Source organism: Atractosteus spatula, chromosome 8 (assembly GCF_055471065.1).
Source record: "Atractosteus spatula isolate fAtrSpa1 chromosome 8, fAtrSpa1.hap1, whole genome shotgun sequence".
Lineage (NCBI taxonomy): Eukaryota > Metazoa > Chordata > Actinopteri > Semionotiformes > Lepisosteidae > Atractosteus > Atractosteus spatula.
The window spans coordinates 50,913,804-50,926,662 of NC_142713.1; the positions used below are offsets into that span (position 1 = coordinate 50,913,804).

Genomic DNA, 12,859 nt, shown 5'->3' on the forward strand with positions numbered 1-12,859 from the left:
GTGAACTGATCCTACTGTAGCCGTGCAAGACTGGGGCACAATGTGCACGTTCTGGCTGCGTGCTATTTTAGTCTCATCCTGCATCTTTTATGTGAAAATTCAAAGCTAGAGCTAATTCTCATTTCTGTTCTTGACAAATCAAGCAATGCATTCAGGAAATATTTTTGGACTTGGTTTACAAGCAGTTTCAAAATGGGGATCCTTAAGTCTCCAGACAAAAAAGACATGTGTAGGACTCTCGTACACACGGATCAGATTACCTAGAATGGTGGAGTTTGCTGTTGAACTAAAACAAAACGGAAAGTATTTATGTAGACATTAAAGGTAGTGCAAATATTTTCTATTTAATTTTCTGCGAACGGTCTTGACAGAACAAAGGGAGGAGATCGTTTTAAAGAACAGTATTATAGCCTTAAGGATTACAGAAACTCAAAATAAATACCAAGCCAGTCTTGCCAGTTTACCTAAGGGTCCTGTTTGGTAGTGGGGGAAGAACACTCTGTTTCATACAAGGGAGTTTCAGAGACTGAACACAAACCCCGCATAACATTCAGTGGTCTGTGCGTACGGTTAATACACCCCATTCATTTGATCTTCCTGAAAGAAAGTCACGCTTTTGTATTAAAACCTGGACCACACTGCAATTACAAAACCTGTTCAATCTGTCAGATCAGCATCCGACCTAAGAAAATAAGACGTTTTTTTTATTCCAGCAGTGCTGATCTAATGCTTTTGAAACAGTGCGAACAAAAGACTGATATTGACAAAATTATTGTACAGTTTATAGATACGTTCTAGGATTGCATTTCTATGAAACTTAATCAGAGTCAGTAAAGCAGTGCATGTTTGGGGTTAAAGAAAAAAAAATGTAAAAAAAACACATCTGGATATATTTTGTTCTGCAGGTTTCACCTGTTGGGTTGGGATCAAGTACATCTCACAAAGCTTTTATAATTGTGATATTTTTCAGATTTTGTTGGCAAGATTCTTTATTTATTAGTTAGTGTAGGACATTCCCTTAAGCTCCAAAAGGCATCTAATTGCTCTTGTCTTGGAGTAACTTAGAGAAGCAATATCTTTAATGGGGTGACCAACATTGTACTCAGTATTCTTAATGAGGCCTTACTAATGCATTATACTATTTAAGATAACAGTCCTTGATTTAAATTCTGCACCTTATCTATATATCCTAATGCTTTGTTAGACTTTTTTAATTGCTTCTCATTGTTGTCTAAAATGATGTCAACCTAAACACATAAGTCTTTTTCATATGAAGCCTTTTCCATTTTGTATTTAGAGCTACTGTATATCGTTTGTATTTATAAAACCCTGTACTTGTCTACATTAGAAGTAACCTGCCAGGTATTTTGAATCTTATCTAAATCTTTTGAAATTTGTATGCTGCTTTTGCAGTGGTCTTAGGAAATATTGTGGTCAGTTTTTTCATTCTCATTTAAAGTTTAAGTAAGATACATACATACAAGCATACATCCCTGGACAGACCATAGTAAAAAGTATAACTGTGGACTTCAACTGAATCTGCTTTCCCTGAATGACTAGGAATTATGTGTTGTTCTTCTTATTAGTTCAAAAATACATTAAATTTTTATGCATGAAAAACTTACCATGTCTGAAAAGGGTCCTTTTATAAATTGAATTTAAAAACAGTTGCCAGAACAATGGGCTATTTCGGATTAATGTCATTCTAACAACTGGGACACGATGATTAACAAACTGGCAAATTTTGGCATACCCTAAGAGATGGAATACAATTCAGGAGAAGACTTGTTAAAACAGGTCTAAAGAGTATGAAGATAAACTTGTGCTTCCTTTGGAAAAATATACTAACTGTTCTTAGCGACCGCACAGTCTTCTGAACTAATCTTTTTCAGTAAAATAAAAGTAAAAGTGTAAAAAATCCAGCATCGTATACAACAGATATACATACTGAACAGTAAGGAATCTGTTTTATTAATCTTCTGATCAGTCTGTCACTTAGACTTCACTTAGATATTTTTTTCTAAACGATAAGAGCTCCATTACCCAACCAAAACAAAAATTGGTTATTAATGTAACAAAGAAATGCTGAAATTGATCAATGTTAACAATTAATATATTTACAGAACAGATTGGCAGTGTAAAAAAATACACTAAAGTTCTACATACCAGCTTACATAAAAGCACCTGTAGACCAGACATTATTGATTTTTTTTAACAGCTATAATTCATATCTTCCTATTATCAGATTATAGAGCATTGAAATTATTCTGTTCCTTTTCATAACTTTTCTAATTCCTCTGCAAGTGATTTAATCTACAGTTACAAAGTGCGCAAACATTTTTAAATCAATTTCAAGATTGTAAGTCCACCCACATTTACTGTATGATTCATAATGTCCTTGTAACATTACACTTCTAAGTCATATAAATGGTACCTAGATTCATTCAGTATCCTTAATGAGCAGTTTAGAGTGTTTAAGTACTATAATGCACACTCATAGTTATGCTCATGTATTAAAACTTTAATGCAATAGCTACAAAGAAGTTTTAAAAGTCAGAAACTGGAAAAACAGTGTTTTCACCATATACTGTAGTTTTGTTCAGCCACAATTTAGCACTAGATCACATATTGTAGCGATTCCCTTTTTCAACAGAAATTATGAAAAAGAACAAAGTTTTTCATTCTATTGTAATATATCCTGATTCCTTAATGTATTTTCCTCTATTAATTTCAGAGGAAGGCTTGGCTTTGTGAGAATCTAAACTGTGCAACTTTATTCACTAAAACACGGAAATTTGTTTGCCTTAGAAACCTCCCCAGAGATATAAGAAACAACATGTTCCATGTAATGAGAGGAAAGTAGTAAGAACTAAGAAAAAATATTGTTTTTACAGTGTTTCTTTAACCATTAACTGAAATATTTAGTCACAGTTCAATGCCATGTTCTGTTTCTTCATTAATAATTAATGACTGGGAGTCAAGGCATGGGACAAAAACCTAGGAATTGATAGACTGTACCAATTGTTTTCCCTATTTTTGATTCTTGTGGTCATTTTGGTTCATTTTATTAGCGTTTCGTGAAACATTAAGAAGAAAATGCTACATTTGGGCACGAAATATACGCAAAGAGTCCAGTTCCTTTGTTGTCTGGTTATTGTTTACTGGAGCTCAAAACTAACCCCTCTTCTATAAGCCTTATGTATCACATAAGTGTGCAAGGTGCTTTGAAAAGAAGTGTGACTTATTCCTTTCTGACACACGTTACCCACAGCCAATACAAAACTGCCACTTCAGTCTTTTTCAGATTTATTTATCTGGCTAATTATGTGTTAAGAGATGAATAGCCCAACAAAATGTTATATTGTACAGCAAGGAAGGTAAAGGGAAGTTTCGAAAATGGCGTAATGCCGCGCGCTTCTGAAAAACAGTGATCTGCTTGACTCTTAAGCCTTAATATAAAGGCATGTGTTCTTTTGTAGAGCTTGCCAGATGACACATCAGGGTGTGGGAAGCATGGAGAGGGGTACCAGCTGGAAGTCACAACCACCATGCAGCGCCTGGACTTGTTCTTCGGGCAGTTCAGCAATGTCCTGCTGACCTCCATCGCCGTGTTCACCCGGGGGGAGTTCACCTTAGCCAATCTGGGGACGTCTGAGGGCCGAGTTATTCAGGTAAGTCCAGATGGGTGTTTCTCTGTTGCCTCAACTCCCAAAACGAATTCTTTAACTGAGCAATACATTTAAATGTCAGAATTTCAAACTCGTCTTCTTGCATATATCATATGCCACTAAATTGTTTTTTTTCATGATACTGTACAAACACATACTTTCTGAGTAATAATAATCATAATCATCTTAATTTTAAAGTGCCTTATCTTAACCCAAGGACACTGTATATGGTGATAAAGAAAAAGACAAAAAGGCACAGTAAAAAAACAAAACAAGAACTTACAGTCTGAGAACTGTCTCCCGTACAGTCAGAGGACCAGCTTAATCTGACCGGAGCCCACGAGAGGGATGGTAAACACGAAGGAGTTCAGAGATTAATGATGGAGCCATATTTCTTAGAGCCTTAAAACCAGTAACAAGATCTTCCATTGAATATGCTCTGAATTCAGGAAGATTTGTGGCAGATTATTTAAAAAGTAATTGCCTTCTTTTTTAGTGTAATTTTGCCAATAGTTTGTTGAGTTTTTTTTTAGTTTTACTGTTGACCATTGCTGGAGAAAGATCTAAGAAAATCCTAACAATAGAACTAAAATGAACAACTGCATTTTCAGGACTTTCTTTCTGTTATACACTTTGAAACAATATGTACAGGCTCTTTAGGAAGCTGAAAATGATGTTGTAACAGTTTAGAACTGGTTTTTCAGGAGTCTGACAAACAAATAAAAGTAAATAAAATGTGTTTATTAATGACAAAAGTCATCAGCTTAGACTTTCCGCAAGAGATAAAACTGGAAGTTCATATTGTTTTGAAGGAACAATAATGAAAGTAGCCTTACTAGGTTAGATTAATGAGAGACTTCAGACCAGACCGCTTTAAAACCAGCACTCAAGGAGAATGTGCAGTTTCCCTTTTTATTGTTATATGTAAATTAACAGGATGTTGTTGGTTTTCATTCATGTAAGAATCCTTGATTCTTGAAGGAATAAACATACACAGGTGCAAAGTGAAGCTGAGAAAAACTTTGTACTTCCTGTTTGCCCAGTAGACACTTTGACCAGCTCACAGGATGTTTTTTTAACAACATTCATCTAAAATGAATTTCAGTATACTTGTTTATTTATGCTTGTCCTCTTAATTCAGATAATGAGAGGTTACAGAAACAAAATTCAATTAGTTTGCCCTGTACCTTAAATTTCTTGCCTGTTAAATTTGACAGTGGCCTCTGTGTCAGAAGGTATTTCACCATACATTGCCTTAGAATGACAAAATCTTAGACTGAGTTAGGACTTAGAGACAGATAAAGATCAAATTTTGATTTTGTGTGTGTCCACATTTGGAAAGGTATTCCAAATTCAGTGTTCTTTTCACCCATATTTTATAAATAATAGCAGAAACGAGTAAAATTGTCTGCCACAAAAATGGAACAGCTGCAAGGAAGTGGAATTAAAAATTAATGCAGTGTTAATAGTTAGTGTGAGACTTCGATGACAAGTTTTCATATTGCATGTTACAGAACATGAACAGCTGTTGCTGTTTTCCCATTGTTTCAGGCAGATTTTGGGAAGCTGAACTGCTGCAGCTGTTGTGAAGAGTAGTGAGCTGTCCACTGGAGAGAGAGAATTTAACCTTGAATATTGTGAGAATGCTAGGAACTGTTTGAGTCCAGATACAGTGCGATTTATTTCCCTTTTGTTAGAAAGAAAAAAGCATTTGGAACAGGACTGATTGTGAAATTCTCTTGTGTGATGCTAATTCAGCCAAAGGAAATATTTTCCTTTAGAAGAGTCTTTTTAAAGTTACAATAAGTGTAATACAGTACTTGCTGTACAATTCACAGTGTGATCATTCACAATGACACATTGGTACTAGTTGGGAGCTGGAGATGTGGAACAAACATCTCTGCTTAAAAGAATTATTCTCAACACCTATAGTTTTCAATTAGGTTAAAAGCAGTGGGGTAAACATACTTTAATTATTTACAATTACTAAAAGTAAAATATTATTTTATCAAGAATTAATGTATTTTTCACTGAAATGTTCACTCTGTTGTATATCCATTGTTCCATTTTTTTACTGAATCTTCATTTCAGGCATTTTCACATTTTAGATACAGCAGCAGAAGAATTATTTAAATACAATAAAGTTAAGCCAACTGAAATGGAATTCAGAATTCCAGTGGTATTATTCCTGCAGGCACAATAGCTTTTTTTATGATGTAGTTTATCTCTGCCTGGAGGCCTTTTCAGATTTTGTTTTGGCAAATGCGATTGTAGAAATATGCAGGCATTCTTTTACATTAGCAAGAGGAGACATGGATGTGTTTTCTTTGTCAGTCTGGGCTCAAATCACACAGAACAGTGAATTACTGAGCAGAATGTGGAGAGATGAGTACAGTGCTTTCTCCTTTAGAAGATGGTTGACCACTTATGTGCTTCAGTGGTTTCTGCATTGTAACCAACCTTGACCATGCTAATACATGAGACTTTTTTCAAAGACTCTATTATTACAGCTTTAAAGAGGGTATTTTTTAGAACTGCCAAGCTCAGCAGGATTCAAGTGTACCATTGCAGCAAATAGTAATAGTAAACCTTACATGAAAAATGTAGAAGGCTATAAGGCTCAGACATCTCTCAACATGTTTGGAAACTATATTGTGAAACACCACTGCCCACAGTAAATCAAAAATGCTCTCTTGCAATTCTCAAACATATCAAGTTGATATCACTAACAGAAACTAATAAAAATATACTCTCCATTCAGGGGGACAAATTCCACAATTTTAACCTGTAATAAGAAATTGTGTAGATGATGTTGAGTATTTAATAGTGAACTGTATGTCTTAGGTGGGCCTTTCAGGGACAAACTTAAGAGGCATTTATTTGATTTTACCTTCTGCACTAAAATTAATCCATACGCATCTATTTTTTAACTGCTTTATTCAATTCAGGGTCATGGGGTAGCTGGAGCCTATCCTGGTAAGAGGCTCAGACTCTAAAGGCACCTATATGGATTGTAACCTTGAACTTTTTGCTGTGATGAAATGTACACCATTAATTCTTGCCTTTTCTAGAGCCAACCAAATATACTGACATTAAAATAATAAAACATTTAGAGCCACTTATACCCGAAGGCTCCACAGCCGAAACGTTGTGTTTTCTTTCTTCTCTTTTCAGCATGGTATAAACCTATTACTTGTTCACTTAGAGCCACTTCTGTTTTTACAGTGTAGAATACTTAGGAATTACAATTGCCTGGATATATGTAACAATTCCCATCAGAAGAATCGCAAAGCATGTTATGTCCCATCCTGCAGTGTATGTATGAAATGACACACTCCCATCCATCACTGTAGTAAAGCACTCACCTGGGTGATGCACACCGACAGCCCCCCACAGCACAGTAGATTATCGGATGGAGAAATTAATAATTAGAACTAACAGGCAGTTTTTCAGGTGGCCAGATTATGCGAGCGCCGAGTGAAATTGAACTAGGACGCTTGAGTTAACCATCCTCACTCTTAGTGAACCCTTACGTCCATGGGTTTTATAATGACCAAAGAGTCAGGACCTCAGTTTACTGTCGCAGTTAAAGGACTACAGTATGTATCTGAAGCACAGTTGTCCTTGCTACAGTGTGATGGACTGAAGAGTGTCTCCTACTGGTCCACCAACACCAACTGCAGCAGTAATCTGGTTGAGATCCCAAGAGGTTTAGTTCCCAGTACTGACTGGGCACAGCCTTGCTTTGCTTTTGAATGTTGAGCCATGCGTAATTGTAACAAAGTCTTTTTCATCCCAAAGAACAAACACTCCAGTATGACAGTATGTTTCATTTTATACAGAATTGGATTTGGGAACTATTGAAAATCGAGGCAAAGAAAATCCCGCTTTAACCTTACATGGGAAGACCACAAAAGTAATAGAAAGAATCAACTGTTATCTAGGAGATCAGTTGTGCGACACTTGTGAAACCAGTGCGGACTTGTAATTTTCAAGTTTCGGTCGTCGATTTCTGTCTTTTTGTTGTCGATTAAAGAATAAGTATAATTTACAAACATCTGTCGGTTTTATTCACTTTCTACAATCATGAAAAGACCCAAACCCATGAAGTCTTAAGGACTCAAGATTCATATAGTCTTCAGCGTTAACTAGCACAGTACACCAAGTTTAATTGTTTCTGTTTTATTTTTGGTATTTTTAGGTTGTGATTTCCCGTTCAGGACAAAGAACTCCTCACGTAAATTTCCAGTTGGACACTTTGCCAGTTTCTCCTGAAGTGGCCGTGGTATCGGCTGAAAAACCGGATGGCTTTTCATTGTTGATCACAGGAAACAAGGTGAATAGCTTGGATAAGCTTAGATACATTTCTGAAATGATTTTCTTTTAAAAGTATTCTTCCAAAAAGGTAATTAGTTGTAAAAATAGGTGTTATATTAAAGCAGTGTTTCCTAGAACTAGTTCAGGAGTACTTGTGTGTATCTTGTGTCTTCATCCCAACTGAGCTGTTGAAGAAGGGTTTCAGAATTCCCCTCACTTAGGTTTACTGATTCAGAGGGAAATTTAACCAGTAGACCTATATAGCACTCTGAATGCTTGTAATCTTGAGTGTTTGAGAGTTGATCCCACTTATTTCTGTACATAATTAAACCAATTAAAGGTTGGTTGGAAGGTTGATTGCCCTAGTTTGTAGTCTAAGATAAGGATCATTGTAAGGCAAAGTATTCTACAAAAAACTGCAAACTCCTTGCCTGATGTAATTCCTTATCATCGTCAGATTTGTACTGCAGTTCAGTGATTTGATACTGCATTTGCAAATTGTCCCATACAGAATGTGTGATGGTTCAGAGTAAAAATCTTTTTTTTTTTAAGAAAAGCTTTTCAACAGTCATATGCAGTATCCTTGTTTTTTAGTGCTGCTTACAGTGTATTTTTAAATGTATCATTTAGAAAGTATATAAAGGCTTAATGCATTTCCCATAGCTTTCAAAATATATGTGTTCTTCCAAGGTGGTAAAAATCCAAGTTTGAGCTACATCCATCCATTAATTTTTCAAACACTTTTTTTAAACCGTGGTTCTTTAGTCACGCAGTACGTACCGTGGTACGTCTTAGACCATACTGCTATGCTCAATAATTTCTGGCAATTTCCGTCGGCAGTTTTATTTACAGCGGTAAGTTTTCCAGAGGCGGTACCCAACCCTATAATTCAGTTCAGGGTCACGGGGGAGCCGGTGCCTATCCCGGCTTGCAACGGGCTCACAAAGCAGGGTACATGCTGGCCGGGACTGTTTCAACTTCATTTGTAACTCATTCCCTTTTCTTCCAGATCACAAAGGTTCCATTGTGGGGACCAGGATGTGATCATTTCTTGTCCTGCAGCTCTTGCCTGTTGGCCCCTGTGTTCATGAGCTGCGGATGGTGCCAGGACCGCTGCTCCAGAGCACACCAGTGCAGCCCTGGCCTCTGGACTCAGGAAACCTGCCCCCCAGCTATCTCTAAGGTCGCAGCTCACTCCCCACATTACATGTGTTTTTCATCCCTAACTTTGAAAAATAGACTGGTGCCACCCTTCATCTTATCGTGAACTACAGAAGAACGTGATATAATTACAAAAGTGACCATATCGATCAACACAGCGAATATTTTGTTACGTTAGCGGCGGTTTATCTTGAAAAAGCCTTACTCATGAAAGCCTCGGTCACTTACTTGCAATCCTGTGAAGGCGGGGGGACAGTAAACACACCAGAAGAATAGGAGCAGAAAGGTACAATGACTTTGACTTTCAGGAAGCAATATTCCTTTTGTGAAGCAATTCAACAGCCAGTCTCCGTGGGTGGTATATGAAACACAAGATAGACCTTTATGAGCTACTGAGGGTTTCCTCCATAGGAGACGCAAATACTTGACCTGCCTCTCCTTTATTGAGGAAAAAAATCCAAAGCCTTTCAAGCCGCAAATGAGGCGAGATAATTTGAATATTTAGTACTGCTGAGTAAAAGCTAATCTTGTCAGCTTGGCTTGTTTGGTGGTACTGTAGAGTCTATAAGGGCACCCCGTGTTGTGAAAGGAAGCTTTAATAGGAACTGAACTAAATAAGCTGCTGGGAAACAGCTTTAATGGAATGTTTGCATCATCATTTACGCAAATGGTGTGCATCACAGCAAATGAAACTGTCATTTTAGTTGCAAAAATTGGGGACAAAATCTGTGGTGAATTAAGATTACAGACACAAAAATAACCAATTTAAGTGCTCAGTTTTCAAACTACTTTGTTTGATGTTTTTTTTTAGATATCTCCACTCAGTGCACCCTTAGGAGGTGGAACAAAGTTAACGATCTGTGGAAGAGATTTTGGTTTCAATAAAAGTGAAAAGTTTGATTCAAGAAAAATCGCTATTGATGTAGGTGGCTCTCCATGTAAACTGGATACAAGAGGCAGCAACAGTAATAAGTAAGTTCCTATGAAATCAAGTTGTGTTTTGTGTCCCACAATTATAACTGTTTTCTTTCCTATGAGAGATGGTCATAAAGGTTGAAACGATTTGCTGAATGTTTGCCACTAGATAATGCTGAACCTTAAAATGGAAGGCCAAACAACTAAGAGTGTTTTTTTCCATGCAAATTGTCTGTTTACTGAAAGGTCTTCTGTGCCAAAATGTATTGTTGTATCTGATAACTGCAAACCTCCAATATTTTCAATTTTTTTAATTCACTATTCCTGTGTTGCATTACTTGGTGGTCATTTTTGCCCTACAAATAAATAACATTTAACAAATTCAACCTTAAATGTGTTTATATAGCCTGGGCATGTTAAAAAATAAATATGTACAGTGCTGCTGTGATTAACACATCTGCATATATAAAGCTAACAAATTCTTTGCACTTTTATACTGTCCGGATTGCTTTGTGCTTCTTTGTAGGTTGGTTTGTTCACTGGGTGAGGCGAAGAGCAGTCGTAATAATGTTGACATTGAAGTGCACAGTGGGAATCATGCAGCTAAAGTAAAAGGATTTTCTTATGTGGTAAGAATGACCTCTCTTACAAAATGTAACTCTAAATGTTTTTTTTAATGTTATTTAATCCGATGTTCTGTTGCTCTGCTCTTAGAATCCAGTTATAAATGAAATCTTTCCTGTGGCTGGACCTAAATCTGGGGGGACGATATTAAGCTTAAAAGGAGCATTTTTAGACAGCGGAAACACCAGACAAATTACTGTTGGGAATTCGGTGTGTGCATTGGAAAGGTGAGAAATTACTTAATTACTCCTTTTTGTTGTCAGAGTAGTTACTTTAATCTTAATCATTTGATCGCAATGAAATATTGTCATTAAAATGTGATTGCAGAGACTTCATGATCTGATGGAACAGTGTACAATGTAGGGCAATGATCCACAGGCTATGTGAAAGGGTAAATGAATAAAACTGTAAATGGTTTTCGATTTGCTCACAGCCTTATTTTTATGATGATCATCATTTGGGCCTTAGCAGTTAAAATTATTACAACCTAATTTTTGGTAGATAATCTTAAAATTGATTGACACTCCAGAACTGAATACAGGTTTTCTTTTTTGCTCAGTATGTCAGAAACTTTGTTGAAGTGTAAAACTCCACCTCAGACTGCAACTTCACAATTTCCTGTGAAATTGAAGATTGACTCAACTCTCCTTGAAGCTCCTTCGTACACCTACAATGAAGATCCTTTCATTTCCAACATTCAGCCATCGAGGTCCTTTATCAGGTGAGTTGGGTCAATCATTTCAAGACAAAGATGCAGAACTTGAACGTGTCACAGGAGAAAGTGAAGAATTGAGTCTGCTGGAATCTGCGTCACTCATCTCACATATTATTGTCTTGCTAGATTACACCTTCTTAATTTTTCCTTTATTTAACCCTTCATCAAGGAATCCCCAAAGTCTGGACCAGCGCTTTTTGCAGGAATGAGAGCACATATAGGAATAAAATATTTGACGCTTTGCATGTTTAAAACACTTTATCAGAGCCCTTGTGGATATTCTCAGAGCGCAGGGATTGTTAGGTTTTGCAGTTAATAAAACAGAGCCGAAGCAATGTCTTCTGATGCCCGTTTGTAACAGGAGGTTTGTTTATTTCCACACAGTGGAGGAAGTACAGTTTCTGCACATGGAGTCTATTTGCACTCTGCTCACTCCCTGCGAATGGTTATTGTCCCACCACAAGAGGGAAAGGAATTTCAAGTGGTGAGTGTGTTGGTTAAAGATTTGCTCATGTGAAATACCTGCAGCGCTCTGTCAAGCCAGTATCTGCAGGTATTATACCAATAACAAATGCCTGAATTGTACAAAAAAATGCAGGGGGCCTCCCAAGCAGCTCAACCAGTCACCTGTTCACCTGACCTCAGTTTGAGCCTGGGTCACGCGACTGGCCTACTGTGCCTGGGATTCCTCCGGCGGTGTGCCCAATTTCCTGGGTGCCACTGAGGATACAGTAGGTCTCTCTTGGCTCTGAGAGACTCATTGACTCCTGTGGCTCCCTGGGAGCTTGCAGGCATGTATTTTCATGTACCTCTCTGTCAGTTGGCACTGGACCATTGGTCGAGGGCAGTGACGTGTTCTTAATTTGCAGGACTCACTGGAGCTCTGGCACGTCTTGATTTGTGACTGTCCGCACTCCGAGCACCTCCTCAAGGCAATAAAAAATGAACACGCATGTTTGCAAATTAAATCTAATTTTAAAGACAGTCACTGATTTGTTTTGTTGACTCCTTGATGAAATTACCAAGAATAAAGTCCTCATTTGCTCACTACATGCTAGTACCTTAAAAACAGACTTGAAGCTGCTTTGCAGCTCTGCACATGCTGTTAGTATAGATAGTCAGACACTGAATGGGATTGATATGAAATGGATGTCACATTGCAATGTTGCATGCTCAAACTTTTAGCACATATCTCTGTGAAAATATATTTCCACAGAGAACATTGTTTAAGAATATAGTAGAGTATACGTCTAAAATATAGCTAGTGCTAGTTTGAATCAAAAATGTAATAAATGCTGGGATTGGATCACAGACATTCACAGGCTCAGAGCAGACTCTGCACCATTCCTAGATAGCCTCGAACTCCACTGCTCCCAAAGACCAGGTCCTCTGCCAAGGCAAAATTCGACACTGTCTCAGTCTCATGCAAGTGACATCTTTTCCATAATAAGATAAGATA

General features: G+C 37.2%; 1 protein-coding gene across 1 annotated transcript in view; it reads left to right on the forward strand.

The window, feature by feature from the left end:
• Positions 1–12,859, forward strand: part of met (MET proto-oncogene, receptor tyrosine kinase) — a 45,335-nt gene that overhangs the window by 15,403 nt on the left and 17,073 nt on the right. The window contains exons 3-10 of the mRNA XM_088924140.1: positions 3,480–3,671; positions 7,870–8,004; positions 8,995–9,168; positions 9,958–10,118; positions 10,588–10,690; positions 10,776–10,912; positions 11,245–11,406; positions 11,785–11,884. Of these exons, the coding sequence (XP_088780266.1) occupies positions 3,480–3,671; positions 7,870–8,004; positions 8,995–9,168; positions 9,958–10,118; positions 10,588–10,690; positions 10,776–10,912; positions 11,245–11,406; positions 11,785–11,884 (1,164 nt within the window). The remainder of the gene's footprint in view (positions 1–3,479; positions 3,672–7,869; positions 8,005–8,994; positions 9,169–9,957; positions 10,119–10,587; positions 10,691–10,775; positions 10,913–11,244; positions 11,407–11,784; positions 11,885–12,859) is intronic.